Below are 17233 nucleotides of genomic sequence, written 5' to 3' on the forward strand. Positions count from 1 at the left end.
GTAAGGCTTTTGCTTTACTCCTTATGTATATTACCTTTTCACCGTAATTCATATTTATCACGATAAGGATTTAAACTCTAAACGCCAACCAGACTTTGTCCATTTTGCACATTTGGTGCCTCGACTTCAATGTGGACGTGCCCAACTCAAGCCACTATCGTACTGTTCATTAATCAATATTATACAAAAACGCATTATAGCATAAAACTATGCAACATCCATAACTTGGAGCAGTCCAGAATCAATATCGAATATATATTTAAGGATTTTAAATAAAATATAACGTAGTCATTTGATATGATTACTAAATATGTTTTCGTAGTCACTGACCAATCAGAAGAGACTAATGCTGATACGTACTGTGGGATAGTCAGCTGGCCCTGTGAGGCAAATTCAAAATTTTATTGACTAAAAATAGTCACATTGAAAATGTATATGCATGACTATATTACTAATATAACACTCAGACGTACTCAAAGCAGTGCAGCTGAGTGAAATGAATAGACTGCTGGTTCATGAAATAAATGTCTTCTGATAGTATGGCCAGTAGAGCCCTTATCCCCAACAACTAACTCCAATAAATCATGACACTTCTTGCATACTAAATGCTTAAGACATCCATCCATCCACCGATCCATTTTCTTAGCTGCTTATCCTCACAAGGGGCACATCTATCCCAGCTGTCAACAGGCAGGAGGTGAGGTCCACCCTGAACTGGCTCCCGGCCAATCGCAGTGAACAGCTTAACACTTATCTGACCTATAAGTATTAGATTCACTTATCTACTAAGAACATTAAATATTAAAAAAAAAAAATCTTTTATTTTAAAAAAAATACAGTTGAACAAATACTCTCTCAAAATGAAGAAAACAACACTGGGAAAGCATGTGAAGCATACTGTACACTCATAAAACAGATGTGTATGGAATATTGACCATATTGCAAACTATAGAATTGTGTTGACATGGAACATGGTTCAGCACTGTAGCGACATACAAAACCAAGAGGAAGTCAAAAACCATACCATGGTCCACCTTAACCAAAGAAATGTGAATAACAGTGCAATAGAAAATTAAAAGTTAATTCAAGTACATTCTAGAAACATAAACTCTCTAGACCAAGTAAAGTACAGTAGAATGTGCAAAAGTAACTTAACAAGCCAAGTAGTTTAGAAAAGACAAAATTAAAAAAAAAAAACTCAAGGAGAAAAAAAAAATACATTTTCCCTAGCTAATATATACAATATATGTTTAAATTGTGGCTCAACTCAGCAGTTTAAATCCCATTGGTAAATCTTAGTTTAACCAAGCCATTTATCTAAAATGTTGCGCTGCATGCATTGTTCCTATTGTCCTGACTGATTCTCGCATTCGGGAGTCAAATATTGCCGGGAGACTCACAACATCCACATTATTTAAAAATCACGGAATATTAACGATAAAATGAAAAAGAAAAAACCTTGTGATGACAGAAACTGGCACTGAGAACCTAAACTCAGATCTGATGGCCCGAGCAAGCGAGACTTAAACACTGTTTAAATCCTATGTTCAATTTTCAACTGGTGGGAAAAAAATTAAAAATTGAAAAAAAAAAGTGTGAAGACACTTTTAAGTGCTTACAGTAATGCCTTTGTTTTGCAGTTCAGGCTGATGGTGCTGTTGGAGTGGCAAGATGAACTGAAAAATTAAAATAAAAATAACAACAGACACAATGGTGGTCTACATTGATGAGGCATCTCCGGGTGCAAGTTGTAGGCCATTAGTAACTTGAAAGCGGGCTTCGTCTGATATGCCGTACTGCTCCAATGGATCCTGTGGATGCAGCAAAGAAATAGGCATGAGCTCATTTGAGTTTTGGCATGGAAGATTAGAGAAGCTTGGCTTTCACGATCAAAAGACGGACGGTGTGGAAAGCTTTCAACAGACGGCGAGGTGTATTCCACCAATCGAGCTTTTATTAACTATTCAAGTTAATCAACCTTTTTGGTCCACTCAGCAACACTTGGACAAGTTGGGGCAACACTAATTGTGTTCATTAAAAGTTACTTGATAAGTAAGTTAACACTTGGAGCAAAAATGCATGGTGAAACTGTGTTACTATGACGTGTGCTTTATTTTGAAGGTCTGACTTTTGACAGGTTGCGTTGTGCAGATGTTGCCAGAGAGTAATGTGGAATATTTCTGGCACTCTGTCGAACCGTTGAAACACAACTTGTGAAAAATAGGATGAGGGAGGTTGGGGATGGGGGGGGGGGGGGTTGTACATAAACCAAGCAGATGTACAAAAACCACAATAACATTTTTTCCCCCCAAAAAAATCATCTATAACTGAAAAACGTGAAAACCGAGGTTCCACTGGATATCATTCACTCTAACGGATAGATTTACAACTTTGAACTGAACAAGGTCCTAGAGATTGGCTATTTGAACATCCATCCATCCATTTTCTTTGCTGCTTATCCTCACAAGGGTCGCGGGGGGTGTGCTGGAGCCTATCCCAGCTGTCAACGGGCAGTAGGCGGGGTACACCCAGAATTGGTTGGCAGCCAATCACAGGACACCGAGACACAAACAGCCGCACTCACAATCACACCTAGGGGCAATTTAGAGTGTCCAATTAATGCTGCATGTTTTTGGGTGAAGTGGGATGAATCCGGAGTGCCTGGAGAAAACACATGCATGTACGGGAAGAACATGAAAACTCCACACAGGCGGGTCCGGGATTGAACCCGGGAGCTCAGAACTGTGAGGCTAATGCTTTACAAGCTGATCCACCATGCCGCTACTATACAAACATCTTTAATGAAATCAAATAAACCAGATTGTCCAATTCGGCTACACGTTGACAGTATTTATACACAAAAAGTAGTTACTTTTCCTGTGAGCCTGTGGATCTCAGTTCTGTAGAATATCAGATTCTGCCTCATGAACTCATAGCTGCAAGAGATGAGAAATGCGTGTTGACTTTCAGCCAAAAAAAAAAAAAAAAACCAACAACAACAAAAAGATGCATTGTCAGAAAAAAAAAATGCAGTTGAGGATCTGAGCTTTAACAATCTAGTTCCGTCTTAACACAAACAACAGAGGAGTACCATCGCCACAGTGAACTCAAGTAAAGAATGACTGACAGGCTCTAGAAAATGACTGAAAGGCTCGAAAGGACTATTCGCTAATAGTTTCACCATTAAATAATTTTAAAAATAAATACAAATTTATTCTAGTTAAATAACTTTTTCCCATTCAAATTACGTTCTTTTTTTTTATTCCAGTGTCCAACAATTAGTGCCATAAAACAGTTGCAATATATCTTTGCCCTGAAGCGAGCACACAAGCTTTCTATGACTTAAATATTCAAGATGACGGACTTTAATTTCGACACATTGCTGATTTTATGCCCAAACGAATCACTCTTACCTAGCACCGACGATGGAGTCCATCCACTTCCCACACTGCTCCTCAGTGTCACACTCAAAAAGGTATTTCCTCTCCGCGTCTTCCAGAAAGGCTGCAGGCAAAAACATATTTCCAGCAAAGGGAGTCAATCATTCTGTGGTAGAGACAATTCCACTTAACTGGTCTAAAAAATATTATTTTACAACAAATTGTGACATATAGTGAGAGTGAGAACACTGAAATTCTCACTACCTCAGTGTCAGATGGTAGATTTAACTTTTTTATCCTCCTGTATAGGCGGTACGGTGGATCAGCTGGTAAAGCATTGGCCTCACCGTTTTGAGGACCCGGGTTTGATCCCGGCCCCACCTGTGTGGAGTTTGCATGTTCTTCCCGTGCCTGCGTGAGTTTTCTACAGCCACTTCGGTTTCCTCCCACATCCCAAAAACATGAAACATTAATTGGACACTCAGAGGTGTGATTGTGAGTGCAACTGTTTGTCTCTATGTGCTCTGCGATTGGCTGGCAACCGGTTCAGGGTGTACCCCGCCTCCTGCCCGTTGACAGCTGGGATAGGCTCCAGCACTCCCGTGACCCTTGTGAGGATTAGCGGCAAAGAAAATGGATGGATGGATCCGCCAGTATGGTTTGGTTGAATATTTTGGTGTTGTAAAAGTCAATGTTTCATTCTCATTTGTTTTCTGAGTCAGTTTTACAGTAATCTAGGAGTCTAGATTGGATCCATCTAGGAGTGACAAACCGCTTAAAGCAAGGCTACTTTGAAAGAATTCTTTGATTTAAAAAAAAAACAAACCTCAGAGTTTAAATACGATATAAGGGTAGGGTATTTTGTGAGATTTTTCTAATGTTCAATATATGCCAGCTGCACAGTGGACAAACTGTTAGCACACCAACCTTCCAATTCTAATATTAGGGGTTTGTGTATTCTCCCTGTGCTTTCACGTTAGTTTACTGGTCCTTCTATATATAAAAATAGGCTTTATGGTCATTTAAGACTGAATTGTTGTTTAGTATGAGTGTGTGTGTGTGTGGTTTTTTTTGTGCCGAGGCTATAAAATAAAAACCATCTGATATATGCTACAGCTCACCAGCAACCGGAGTAAAGATAAGCAATATAGAAAATGAAAGGATGGAAAATATGCCTTGTCACAATACATATTGGTAAACACTGCATTATGACACAGAGACATCAAAATATCTACTTCCACTCACCAATGGAGAAGGTTAGGCTGTCCTCCTTCTCCACCCGACACTGCTCCAACAGCAGAGCTCCAATAGGCTATAACAAAAAAGGAGGTTTTATTTTTCATTTTATTAAGCTTGTTTCTAAACAGTACAGACAGCAGTACCCGTAGTTATACTCACTTCTTCCTCATCAGTCTTAAAATAGAAGAGGAAGTTAACAACGAGTTTCACTAGCCTCCTCTTGACAACTGCAACAGAAAAAAAGGAGCCAAGGTGAAACTCACACACAGGAAGCTGTTTTGTGGCTTGTGCTATGCTAGCCTAACTCGCTGCTTCCCGTGCTGGACTTGGAAACGACCAACTAGATGAATAGGTTACCATCTCCTTTCTTTGGTCCTCGCATGCCCAGTTCGGCGACCATTTCTGACGGCTGTCGGCTCAAGCGCACCATCTCCTTCTCGTTAAAACGCATCACTGACCGTAAAAGTTTGGAATTTTAACACGACCGCTGGAAATGCACTACCGCCCCGGTCATTTCCCACAACGACGGTATTCAATGGCGTCGTCAAAAACATTGACTGGTGTTGTTGAACAAGTCTCTCTGTCGTTAGGTGTGATTTACTGGTTGTGACGGAGTGATGCTAGTCATTTCTTTAAACGTAAAAAAAAAATGTATCCGAGTTTTACCCGTCAAAGCAAAACGCACTCCTCTCCGGGTTCATTGTACGGAAGTAGGGAAGGGTCAAAGTAGTGTAGTAGTATAGTATCGGTCACAGCAAACATCCGCTAAATACAATACACAACGTATTATCGTTAAATAAGGTTAGATAGAATTGAAGTAATATAGATAAAAGTGCTTAGTTTATTTATAGAGCACCATGCAAAATTAGATTGATGTTTTTGCTATCATGTCATGTTCTTGCGTGTTTTGGAAAGCAACAGAGTGATTTCCACTGGGAAAAGAATCATTCCCACGAAAAAGACGGAAATACAGTATTCAAAATAAAGATAAGTACGTTTCTTTCGGCTTGTCCCGTTAGGGGTCGCCAAAGCGTGACATCTCAACCCCCAGCCAAATAAACCAATGATGCTTTATGAATTAAAAATAACAAAACAGTAAGATGACAACACATAAATTATCACAACAAACTATCACCGAACAAAAGCAAGATGGTGATAAGGAGAAATTGGCCTACTTGTGAAAAAGTAGCAGTAAAGAAGGTCGGCGTTAAATGCCTTGTCGGTTTGTTCATGGAGTTTTTTCCACAGTTGAAGAAACCGGACTTCTGTTTACTTTGTTTAGTTCTGTTTCTGGAAACATTGAATATGCATCAGGAGTCTAGGTCTGATATGGAAAAATCTTGGATATACGTATCACCAAGACCTTTCCAGGCTTCGTTTTTTCCCCCACGCACTTTAAGCCAGAGTATAGATTTTAGTTTCTTCGTTTTAGTAAGAATTTGAGCAGTGGCGTTATTTCTTTTTTCTTTTTTTTTGTTTGTGTTTTATTTTTCATGAACCATCTTTTCTCTTTCACATTCTAAGAGATAAGAAATGACAGGCTCACAACTCCTAAGTGGGTTTTTAAAACCAGTCAACATTTACACCATAATTAAACACTTACTCTATGGCTGGTTGATGGAGTCAAGTTAAACATTAAAAGTAATTTGATATCACATTTTGGTCAAAACGCATTGAATTTTGCCTTGTGCATCTCCCGACCTAAAGATGGCGCTAGAATCACAATGAAGCAAGTGCACAATGATGACAAAGAAGAATAGATGACCTGGGCATGCGCAGTGACTGCATTCGTTGTTAGCGTGATCTCTGCGAGCGAATTGTTGATAACTTTCTTAAATAAATAGAACGGTACGTAATATACATTTATCACACATTTAAGTGTTGCATAATTTAAGTTATATCACTTATTCTTTTTCTTTCGATTCAATTGTGCCCATCTGACGTAGTTTTGTTACGGTTCGATGTAGCTAACTCTGTAGCGTAAATTAGCGTTGCCACATTTCATTCAGTAATTACCGGCAAGATAACGCACAACAGCAGGTCGGATTGTTGTCATCCTGTCACCTATTTGTTTTTGTATGAGTAATAGAATGTAAAAGGAAAAAACATGACCGCGTTGTGAGAATTCAGAATTGTAAGGATTTGGCGCACCATTCAAAATGGGGTGATTCGTAATCCCCGTCCATTCGCGGTTTATTACTGATAGAAACATTTTTAGAACCTATCCCCCGATTCGCTGTTAATTATAACACTTGGATGCCACGAGTTGGCGTCCAATCCCTGTCTGAATATGAACTGTTGGTCTCAAGGAATTTTGTTGAAATGATGCATCTTGAATGAGATTATAGCTTCGTATGTTGGGGAGGAGTTTGGGTTGTTAGCCCGGGTTGTTCGTGGAAATTAGGAGAGACTGTGCATGTGCGTTTTGTCCGTAAATCAAATCATCGGTAAGCAAAATATTTTTAACAATGATTTGATGAGATGATAGTAAACTTGGTTGGGATCATATTTTGTAGTGTGTGTGTTGTTTAAGTTGTTCATATTTCATATTATATTCACATTTATAACGTGAGCTGCCTATTATCCCACTTAGGTAACCTATACAAGAAAGGGGAAAAAAGGAGTAGCTTCTCAGTTTTGGATCAACTGGGCGTTTGCCTGCAAGCAGCTGCGAGTTTCTGTCAATCATCTCGCAAAAATGGATTTCCAACATCGAGCTGGAGGGAAGACGGGCAGCGGAGGGGTGGCGTCCTCCTCGGAGAGTAATCGGGACAGAAGAGAGCGGTTACGCCAGCTGGCTCTGGAGACCATTGACATCAATAAAGATCCCTACTTCATGAAGAATCATTTAGGATCGTACGAGTGCAAGCTTTGCCTGACACTTCACAACAACGAGGTTACAATGAGATTATGTGCGTAGTCCGTGAGGTTCAAGTACAATATTAACTATGTGCTCTCGTTCATTACAGGGCAGCTACTTAGCCCATACACAAGGAAAGAAACATCAGACCAATCTGTAAGTACTTGTCATTTGATATGTGAACAGTGGTGGCAGTCTTGTGATAAGGTTAATAAAAATCCACTCAATCAATTCCCACTTTGCTGTCATCCGGTCAAAACATTTTGCTTTGTTTGTTTTCAGAGCGCGGCGAGCTGCCAAAGAGGCCAAAGAAGCACCTGCTCAGCCAGCTCCAGCTAAAGTGAAGGTCGAGGTCAGGAAGTTTGTGAAAATTGGGCGGCCTGGATATAAAGGTAGAGGACAGCAATGTGATTATACACTGCTCACAAGAAGTGTGGAATATTTGACTTTTGGGTAAAATTTTGTGACAAATCAAAAACGCCCTCAAAAGTTTAGAGTTCAACTGAAGTTCACCTGTAAAGGTAATAGAGTATTTTAGGATTATGGTGACATTTCAGACTAATGCCCAAATGCCCAACTGTTTGTGAGCAGTGTGTGTGTGTCAGTGCAGAATCCTTTTTCTGAGTTTTTCTGATTGTGGTGAATGTCCTTCATGTCTTTCTTAGTGACCAAGCAGAGGGATCCAGAAACTGGGCAGCAGTCTTTACTTTTCCAGGTTGGTCTGAATTGAAATGAAAATGAACCTAACAGAAATATATAAGTAACATTTAATTTGATTTCTTTGACCTTCAGATTGACTACCCAGAAGTGGCCGAAGGCATCGGGCCCAGGCACCGGTTCATGTCTGCGTACGAACAGCGCATCGAGCCCCCTGACCGCCGTTGGCAGTACCTGCTGCTGGCTGCAGAACCTTATGAGACAATTGCATTTAAGGTGACAACTAATTACCGTAATTTCCGGCCTACAGAGCGCACCTGATTATAAGCCTCACCCAGTACATTTGTAAAGGAAATACCATTTGGTACATAGTACATGAGCCGCACCTGCATAAAAGACGCAAGTGCCCACATTGAAATCCACATTGAAATATGAGGTATTTACAAAGAAAGACAGTACTTGTTTTTAAAAAAAACAAAAAAACACCCGTGACAGCTACACAGTAGCAACACGGTAGCACAGCACTAACAGGGCCGGTTAAATCACTCAGACGCAGCAGTAGCACAGCAGCAACATGCTTGCGTGGTGCTAACGCTAACGGGGCCAGTTAAAGAAAATCATATCGGTAAAAGTCACTTCCTCAGCACATATATTCCACTAGTCTCACTCTTACCTTTTCCACTCGAGTGCCCCCTTGTGGCTGTTAGAAAAAATGCACAAATTAGCCGCAGCACCGAATGAGCTGCAGGGTTGAAAGCGTGTTAAAAAGTCGTGGCTTATAGGCCGGAAATTATGGTCCCAATTTTATTTTCTCTCCCAACGTAATTTTTAATTTTAGGTTCCCAGTAGAGAAATTGACAAAGCAGAGAGCCGCTTCTGGACACACTGGAATCGAGAAACAAAACAGGTACCAATTAGATGATGTTAGTCTTTGATAAGTGCAAAGGTGCGTGCGTGTGTGGTCCAAACTTTGTATTTCCTCCCCTCAGTTCTTCCTTCAGTTCCACTTCAAAATGGAAAAAGCTCTCATACCACCCACCGGTCCACCTCCTCCGGCTGGTATGAAGCGTCCTCCACCTCTCATGAGTGCGCCTCGCCCACAAAACGAGTCCTTGCCCCCACCTCCGGGTGGGTTGATCCTTCCCCCTGGCGCCGCCGGTACGCCTCAAATGCCACCTCAGATGCCCATGCCACCAATGCCAATGAGGCCACCGCCCCCTGAGGCTATTTAAATGGGTAACAAGTAATTGTCTTCAAACTGTTTTATTTTTCTTCTCTTTTTTTGTCTCCATCTGGTGTGATTGGAGATGTCTGAAACAAATTCATTTTTAAGATTTTGTAATTAAATATTCTTGAAAACAAAAAGTTTGGTATGTATGTCGTATTTTCCCAAAATACGGTACATGTGATAATATGAATTGGGAAGATTGCAGAATGCCATTATCGTGGTCTGAATGTTTTTGCATGAAAGTTGAAAAACAAAAATCAAATATGGAGCTCATTTGTCAGTTATCATAACTATTCTGAAATACATAAAGTAATGGGTTGTAATATTTAAAGTGGCAACATCTGTGACTTAATAGTTACATATCCGTATTTGTCATTGCCACGAGCGCATTTGTATTTAAATTTCTTTAAAAAATGTCCTTTGACATCCACTTTGGAGTTTTAAGTGTTAAAGGTGAATGCCACTGAATTCAAAACGGAAAAATAATGTACTATTTAAGCATGACATGTAATGTTTCACAAAAAAACAAGAACTCAAGGAGGACATCTTTTTTTTTTTTTTTTAATTCAAATTACTTCTCTAGCTGTATTGACAGATGTGGATGCAAGTTGATTGGTTGGTGGCGATGTCATACACAAACCTGTAAGTTATTTTCAGTTATGCTAAAACTGTTCTTTTTGAATTTTTTTCTTCGTTTCCTTATTCTCTCTCATTATGTTTGATACCAGCGGCTCGTTTTCCAGCTTTTCGTCCTCTGCTTTGTCAGGCGTCTTTAGTATTTCCTTCTTTTTCTTGTCTTTAGCATGCTGTTCTCGGGCTTTCTTGGCTCTCCTCGTCTGGAGCGTCCCTTCTCTCTGCTTCGTGAGTTTTTTGTCTGGCACTGGCCTGTTTCTGAGACCCCTCAAGCTCTGGTTTGGTGCTCCTCTTTTCCTTTTTCCATCATCCTCATCGTTAAGGTCCGGCAGCCACCAAAACAAAACTTCCCACAGTGTTGTCTCGGGCTAAAAACACAAAAAAGGGTGCTTTTAACATTAGATGGCACAAATGATTTAAACCACTTTTTAAAACCACCACTATGATATGAGTGTGGACATGCAACTCTTCTGTGTACATCTGGTGTTCAGAATATATATATCTATATATATACATGACAACTTTTTTTTTTTTAACTCACCAGATATGTAAATTCTTAGAACACCACAAACATGTTTTGGAGGTTGGACTTGGCTGTTCTCTAATATACCAACCGGAGGATACAAAATAGCCTGAGGTGACCGTTTACCTTGTAGTCATGTGACTTTGAAATCTTAAAGAAACCGTCCTGTTGTGCAGTGAAAACATATCCGCAGTTGGGGATGAGCAAATCCACCCAGTCGCAGATTCTTTTTTTTTTTTAACCTATCCTTTGTGACCCAGTGAAAAGATCATCTATTCACAAAACCCTTAAAAGTATTGTTTTGGCACAGTCATGTGGTATTCCTGATGGGAAGGAACTATGTTGAAGTAAGTTGAAGAGCTTTGTGTAGTCCTTTGTTGCTGTTGTGGCTTCTTAATGGCAAGTACAGTGGTACCTCGGTTTTCGAACATCTCTGTTTTTGTGCAAATCGGTTTTCAAATGAAAATTTCGAGATTTTTTCTGCTTTGGTTTTCGAACGAAAATTGATATTCGAACGCCCTGACCAGCTGACCCACAACGATTTGTTATTGTGCTTTCAAAAGCACCCCTGAAAAAAATTGTAATGGGGAAACACGCTTAGGTTTTCAAACCTTTCTCTTTTCAACTGGCATTCAGGAACGGATTGCGGTCGAGGACCGAGGCACCACTGTATGTTGGAAGGGATTTGAGGTTCATGTAGGACTTCACCACCATCATGTAGTATTTAGGTCCAAATAAACTATGTTTAGGTGAATCTAGGAGCTTCTTATACGGCGTTGCCTCTTTCTTGGGCTATTTTGGAAGCAATTAACAATGTTGAAGTGAGTTGTAAATCTTTGTGTGATTGTTTTGCAACCGCCATCGTGTGGCATCATGGTGCCAAGGGTCTATGTTGAAGTGAACTGAGGAGCTGCATGTTATGTTTTGCATCTTGTGGAAGCAGTTTTAATCCTTTTAAGTGTGAGGTCTGAATTTCTATACTTATTTTCGCTATCCCTGTTCACTGTGTAGTTTCAGTTACCTGGACAAGTATTATTAATTCTTGAGAGCCTGGGCAGATTATAATGATACAGCATCACATGGAGGCAATTTGAAATTTGATTGGACCAAAAAAAAAAAAAAAAAAAAATTAAATCACATACTGGGAGCAGTGCAGCCAAGAGAAACATGACCAAGTGAGTGGTACAGACTTTAGGGAATAAATGAAATCAGTTCTACGGAACAAATATTCAAATTTACCGGTAGGTTGTATTATAAATGTGGCATAATTCTTCTTCTAGAGTGTAGGCCAGCATAGAATGTCTACCGGTAATTTGATTTTACCTGCGGTGGTTTGCCTCTGTGTCGTAACGTGGTCGGATGTCTCACGATCAATTCAACCTCCTCATCCTCTTCCTCTGCTGCCCCTCGACCACGCAGCGTTTCTGTTAGCGTTGTAAAGACAGCATTCAGTCGCAGCCGGCACACAAACTTGTCCTCAAGTTCCATCTGCTGCGCTCACCGTGAAGTCTCTGGCACCCCGAGGTGAGCACCAGGATGGTAATGGCAACAAACAGACAGCGGTTGAGCGTGACGTTTTCCCAAGGTGTCTCAATCTGGCTCAAATTTTGCATGGACAAGGCTTTTTGGACAGGAACTGAAGTTAAAAAAAAAAAAGAAAAAGGGAGAGAGACATTAGTTTTAATAATGTCAGTTCGAGAAGAAATACCACAAAGACTCACATTTCCTGGGAGCTCTTGGGTCCATGTGCAAAGTCTTTGGTTCTACTTTTGGTGGCGGAGGAACTGCAGACATTTCCTACCGCAGTTATAATATAATACATATTGTGTAATAAGGAAAAAAAGACAAACATACATATGTATGTATAGCAAAATGGTTATCTACTTACCTCTCTAACTTTCCTGCTTACGTACATTTCTACAACCACAAACAAAACAGGATTCATTTCAGGCAGGCAAAGTAAGTCCATTCAAAGCAATTCTGTCAAATACTGATATACAAAACATCACGTTTGTTGATCATTTATCAATGTTAAGATGTTGGGTATACATAATGTGTAAAATCAGAAAAGAATAGCAATAACGAGCATCAAAACAGCTATTTAACTAACTATCAGGTGCTCATTGGAGCAGCATGGTGGATCAGCTAGCAAAGCGTTGGCCTCACAGTTCTGAGGACCCGGGCTCAATCCCGTCCCTGCCTGTGTGGAGTTTGCATGTTCTTCCCGTGCCTGCGTGGGTTTCCTCCGGGCACTCCTATTTCCTCCCACATCCCAAAAACATGCAACATTAATTGGACACTGTAAATTGCCCCTAGGTGTGATTGTGAGTGCGGCTGTTTGTCTCGATGTGCCCTGCGATTGGCTGGCAAACAGTTCAGGGTGTACCCCGCCTCCTGCCTGTTCACAGCTGGGATGGGCTCCAGCACTCCTGCAACCCTTGTGAGGATAAGCGGCTAAGAAAATGGATGAATGGATGTGTGCTCATTGGAATTATTTTATTGTAATTACACTTCATTGTACCACATTTTTGGAGATGCTGGGAGGATTATATTTTTATTTATTTATCCTTTTATAGTGACATTTTCAAAATTTTATGATGCTGGTCGACGTCAAGATGTAAAGCATTCCCCCCTCCCCCCAAAGTAAATCATATAAATGCATTTAATCTGTTCCAGGCACAAATGATCTCCCATCAGAAAACCTTGCCTTGCCTTTTAAAAGGTTAGATCCATTAGGGATCACACTCGCAAAAATAGTATTTCATAATCTAGTGCACAAAAAAAGCCTTGCTACTAAAAGTGCATGTTCTCTGCTTTTCCGGGCTCCTTCAGAGAAACGTTCCGTGAGATTTAGGCTAATTGTTCCTGTCGGAGAAGCGGAATGAATCATGCACGAAGCGTCTCTGTAGGACAACTTGGACGCATTATCACCATGTCGTATTAGACAAGGGATCGTGTTTCAGTTGCTTGTATAGGTATTTATAATTGCTTTTATAATATACAATGCTTTATAGCCACGACTGGAGACATATTTTACTGCATGTGCAGACATCACAGATTTTGTGCATGTGCGTGCAGCTGTTTGCGTGCGTCACCACCTGGTTGCCGGGTCTGTCGAACAGGCTTCTGCGGAGGAGGATCTTCTCCTGGTGGCCCTAACTCCTCTTCAAATGTCTCATAGCTTTCCTCCATGCCTTTCCTGTGACAAAAATGGCACAAAGGGATTGAACATGTCAAAATAAAAATAGCCTTTAGGAAAACATACCTTGTGGATTTTTTTTTTTTTTTTGATAGCTGTACAGTTTTGTCAACATTTTTCCATTTTGACCATAATGTTTACAATTGGCGGCAAATGTTAACACACCCTGTACTTTAAGTAGTGTCCGATACCTGATAAATCTACGTAGTAACCAAGTATTTGTATTGTATTTGGCTCTAAGTGCATCGTCTTACTAAATTGAAATCACAGAATCGCAATGTCCAGATTTCCAATTTGCGTGAAAATAAAATTCTCCGCCGACCTTCACATTTACATTAAAATGCTGCGAGGTCCTTTTGACATTTCATGACACTGAGTTAATGTCCTAGCACCACTATAAATAGATGCGAGGAAAAATCCCCGCACGACGGATCCACGTAACACAAAAGAAGACAAACCGGTCCTATCATAGAATGTTGAGGTCTAACCTTTGACCCGCAGTGAAGGAAAGACCTACCTGACCCGACATCCGGGGGTCCCAGAGCTGCGTTGGGGGACCTTTGTCGCAGGGTTGTTGTTCCTCCGGAGAGGAGGCGGCACAATGTGAACGGCTCTGACGGCCAGGAACAGGTGCAGGAGAACACAAAAAACAAAAAATAGAAAGCACGGCGAGTCGAGCGAGAGGCGTCGACAGACGCCGTGTTGACATCACCGTGTGCCGCGCGGCCGGCAAATCACAACGCTGGGGCCTGGCTGAGCGGGAGAGAGGAGGCCGTGGACCACCAAGAAAATCACACTACAGTACAGCCATCCACTCATTTTCCAAAGCGCTCGTCGTTATGGGTCATAGAGGATACCGGAGCCCATCGTTGCTGATTGGGCAAGTGGACCCTGGACCAGGTTGCCAGCCCAATGCAGGGCACGTATTGACAAACGACTATTTACACTCACATCGACTTTCATGGACTATTCAGTGTTTCCAGTTAACCTACGAAGTAACAAACAAAAAATACTACGTGATTGAGTAGTTTTACTAATGACATTTTATTTTTACTCCTCATATTTACAGCACATATCTGTACTTTCTACACAAGTGACACAATATAAAACTATAGACAGGTAACATCAATTTGTGTGTCAGATCTTGATTCATTGATGGTTTGATTGAGCTTTAGGGAAAATGCGCCTTTTTCGTGAGTGGAATATTAATGTATATTACATTGGTATGAAGATTATTTTTTTTTTTATATGTTCAAGAAATCAAAAATCAAGAAGAGGTAATGAACATAACTCTCGAGCAGAAAAGTGACACCTCAACAGTCATGCCTTCTGCCTCTGATTGGTGGATTTTCCTCTGATGTAGTGGTTTCTTGCAAGTCCGGTGTGACGATCTGAGCGCTCCCGGTGCTGAAAAGTGTCCTTGTGATTATTGCGCATGGGCGTGTATTTTGTAAATTTTTGGCCATTCAGAAACATCCCAATCGATCCTGGAACATGTGCTATTTGACAACTTGTTGCCGAGTGAATATCTTTTTTTTTTTTTTATCAACTTTTGTTTTAAGGTTAGGTTATAACGTATGTTAGCTCCCTGTGTGTAAAAGAAGGGGAACTATGAGACCGGGGGATTTCCCAGTAAGCGTCTGCTACGTACCCAGAGTTCCCCTATTAGTAACGCATGCTCATTAATCACAAGAAGACGTTTAAATTTTCTCATATCCTATACGGTCAAGTCACGCTAAGCGTTTTTACCAATATGACCATTTTTTTTTTTTAAACTTCTTCACAGTGTATAGCACTTGAGTACTTTGGCTACCTCTGCCTGAAGTAGATGTATTTGGAATGTGAGAGGAAGCCAGAGTACTTGGTGACACAAGCACGAAGAAAAAAAAAAAAAAGCAAAATCCATACAGGGATTGAAAACCTGAACCTGCAGAGCATTTTTTCACCGTACTACATAAAAATCTGTGCAAGTTAATCAGGATTGCTGTTTTTTTTTTACTCACCAGCAGAGTGCGGCGCTGTACTTGGAAACCCAGGTTCGAACTTCACAGCAAAAGATTTTTACCCGTGAAGTATTAGTGTTGTACTCAGAACCACACTTTCCGAGATCTAGACTTGCCCCAGCAGAACTCACTGGGACTAAAACAAGACCAAAGACCAAAGTTTTTGTGAGTCAAAAACGAAACATTCAAACATGTCTGCGACCTTTTTTTTTTTTTTTAACCAATGAAATTCTTGTAAAAGATAAATCCTTACAACGTGTAACTCCCCTTGTCTTGTGTTTAGTTTACACATTTGGTGGCTGCATTAAACAGCATTTTAACAGTTTCTTTTTTTTTTTTTTTTTTTTTTTTTTAAGTTTTCTTCCAAACTGCTGCTTGTTGCCAGGTGAGTAGAGATGAGTTTGCTGCCATCATAGACAGAGCTTCTATCTCATATTTTTGCTATCTAGTCCAAGCAACGACAACAACAAAAACAAAAAAACAATTGTCTGAACGACATTGGAAATTGTGGAATTTGTGATTAGTGAACTGCAAATCAATTCACAGTTCCTCTCTCACCACTCCCAGGTCACTGTAATGATGCCATAACTCGCCCTGCAATCATAATACAGTACTGTCCTCCTCTGTACAATAATGTGCAGTAATTACATCTCTTGGTTTGAGACTGTCCAGCTGTGCTTAACGCATCCCGGCTTCTGCCACGTCCGCGGGTTGCAATGCGAAACCACGTGCAAAAGAGCGACAGCCGGCTACATGGGACAGAATTTGGAAGACAACCAAAAGACAGAAACACAGGTGGTCTGGTCACATTTAAGCAGGGTTTTTATATGATTTGCTTCGCCGGCCCTCGCCAACCGCCTGACTGCACCCAGCCACGCGTGTTATCTAAAAATCAATTACTCGTTCTGTGCCTGGAACTCGTAATGAATTAGCGAAACTGCTAATCAATTTCAGATAGCGCTTTCATTTGTACTGAGTGAGGCGATGGGGTGGGGGTCAGGGGAGGGGGATGCAGGAAATAAATGTCATATCTTTAAAAGTAGTCATTCATTCTGTCAGTTATAGGAGGAACTTCACATTGGAGCCTGACAAGAGGCTTTAATGAGGCAGCGAGGAAATAGTTCCACCTCACATCTGCATCAGCTTCATTTAAAAATCTCATTTATGATGACACGCTGCTTGATTTCGAGACTCGCAGTCCTTTTCTTTTATTTCCAACTGATACGTGCCCAACCCCCCCCCCCACACACACCCCCACCCCACCTCCGTGCTGTGTTTTTGCGCGAGCATGCCTTTCAGCCAGCCCCTGGTTGTCGACTGATGGAGGATAATTACAGCTATTTGACTGCAGCTTACACAGCTTGGCCTTTCTAGGAGCACTTAGAGATGGAGAACATGCCAGGCTGAAGATTGTGCCTGCGGTATGGATCCGCTGAAAATGTCACTACGCCGAATCTAAATAACGGAAAAAGTGTAGCAATCTATATTTGTTTTTGTCAACCATTCGACTC

The 17233-nt window shown here is 40.8% G+C and overlaps 3 protein-coding genes across 5 annotated transcripts; 1 reads left to right on the top strand and 2 right to left on the bottom strand.

Moving 5' to 3' along the window:
- Positions 1-804: 804 nt before the first annotated feature.
- plekhj1 (pleckstrin homology domain containing, family J member 1) lies at positions 805-5343 on the bottom strand. The gene is made up of 6 exons (XM_061840190.1): positions 4977-5343; positions 4779-4846; positions 4626-4692; positions 3414-3504; positions 2873-2936; positions 805-1811 (listed from the first exon to the last, which is right to left on the bottom strand). The coding sequence occupies exons 1-6, from the start codon at positions 5068-5070 to the stop codon at positions 1719-1721; spliced, it is 477 nt and encodes a 158-aa protein (XP_061696174.1). The 5' UTR covers positions 5071-5343; the 3' UTR covers positions 805-1718.
- On the top strand, positions 4839-9500 carry sf3a2 (splicing factor 3a, subunit 2). 3 transcript variants are annotated; one of them, XM_061840188.1, is made up of 8 exons: positions 4839-4971; positions 7213-7515; positions 7589-7635; positions 7762-7871; positions 8145-8194; positions 8272-8412; positions 8975-9043; positions 9126-9500. In XM_061840188.1, exons 2-8 carry the CDS (start codon positions 7318-7320, stop codon positions 9366-9368), a joined length of 858 nt encoding a protein of 285 aa, XP_061696172.1. In that variant the 5' UTR covers positions 4839-4971; positions 7213-7317; the 3' UTR covers positions 9369-9500. The 3 variants fall into 3 exon arrangements, with proteins under 3 accessions (XP_061696172.1, XP_061696171.1, XP_061696173.1); XM_061840187.1 differs by lacking the exon at positions 4839-4971 and adding an exon at positions 6327-6467 and having other exon boundaries at positions 9126-9499; XM_061840189.1 differs by lacking the exon at positions 4839-4971 and adding an exon at positions 6524-6659.
- A 426-nt stretch (positions 9501-9926) lies between these two features.
- Positions 9927-14538, bottom strand: LOC133511015 (uncharacterized). The gene is made up of 8 exons (XM_061839587.1): positions 14432-14538; positions 14237-14332; positions 13619-13719; positions 12409-12437; positions 12242-12317; positions 12022-12156; positions 11844-11944; positions 9927-10365 (listed from the first exon to the last, which is right to left on the bottom strand). The coding sequence occupies exons 1-8, from the start codon at positions 14536-14538 to the stop codon at positions 10027-10029; spliced, it is 984 nt and encodes a 327-aa protein (XP_061695571.1). The 3' UTR covers positions 9927-10026.
- Positions 14539-17233: the final 2695 nt, after the last annotated feature.

This window comes from Syngnathoides biaculeatus, chromosome 13 (genome assembly GCF_019802595.1).
Source record: "Syngnathoides biaculeatus isolate LvHL_M chromosome 13, ASM1980259v1, whole genome shotgun sequence".
Classification (NCBI taxonomy): Eukaryota; Metazoa; Chordata; class Actinopteri; order Syngnathiformes; family Syngnathidae; genus Syngnathoides; species Syngnathoides biaculeatus.

Excerpts from the sequence above, each read along its gene's own strand:
- sf3a2 (XM_061840188.1), top strand. The coding sequence starts at position 7,318 with ATGGATTTCCAACATCGAGCTGGAGGGAAGACGGGCAGCGGAGGGGTG. Across the intron at positions 7,516-7,588 it reads TGACACTTCACAACAACGAG|GGCAGCTACTTAGCCCATAC; the intron begins GTTACAATGAGA and ends CGTTCATTACAG. Across the intron at positions 7,636-7,761 it reads AAGAAACATCAGACCAATCT|AGCGCGGCGAGCTGCCAAAG; the intron begins GTAAGTACTTGT and ends GTTTGTTTTCAG.
- LOC133511015 (XM_061839587.1), bottom strand. The coding sequence starts at position 14,538 with ATGAGTGGATGGCTGTACTGTAGTGTGATTTTCTTGGTGGTCCACGGC. Across the intron at positions 13,720-14,236 it reads ACCCCCGGATGTCGGGTCAG|GAAAGGCATGGAGGAAAGCT; the intron begins GTAGGTCTTTCC and ends TTTTTGTCACAG. Across the intron at positions 12,157-12,241 it reads CCCAAGAGCTCCCAGGAAAT|TTCCTGTCCAAAAAGCCTTG; the intron begins GTGAGTCTTTGT and ends TTTTAACTTCAG.
- plekhj1 (XM_061840190.1), bottom strand. The coding sequence starts at position 5,070 with ATGCGTTTTAACGAGAAGGAGATGGTGCGCTTGAGCCGACAGCCGTCA. Across the intron at positions 4,693-4,778 it reads TTAAGACTGATGAGGAAGAA|CCTATTGGAGCTCTGCTGTT; the intron begins GTGAGTATAACT and ends TTTTTGTTATAG. Across the intron at positions 2,937-3,413 it reads GACTCCATCGTCGGTGCTAG|CTATGAGTTCATGAGGCAGA; the intron begins GTAAGAGTGATT and ends CATCTCTTGCAG.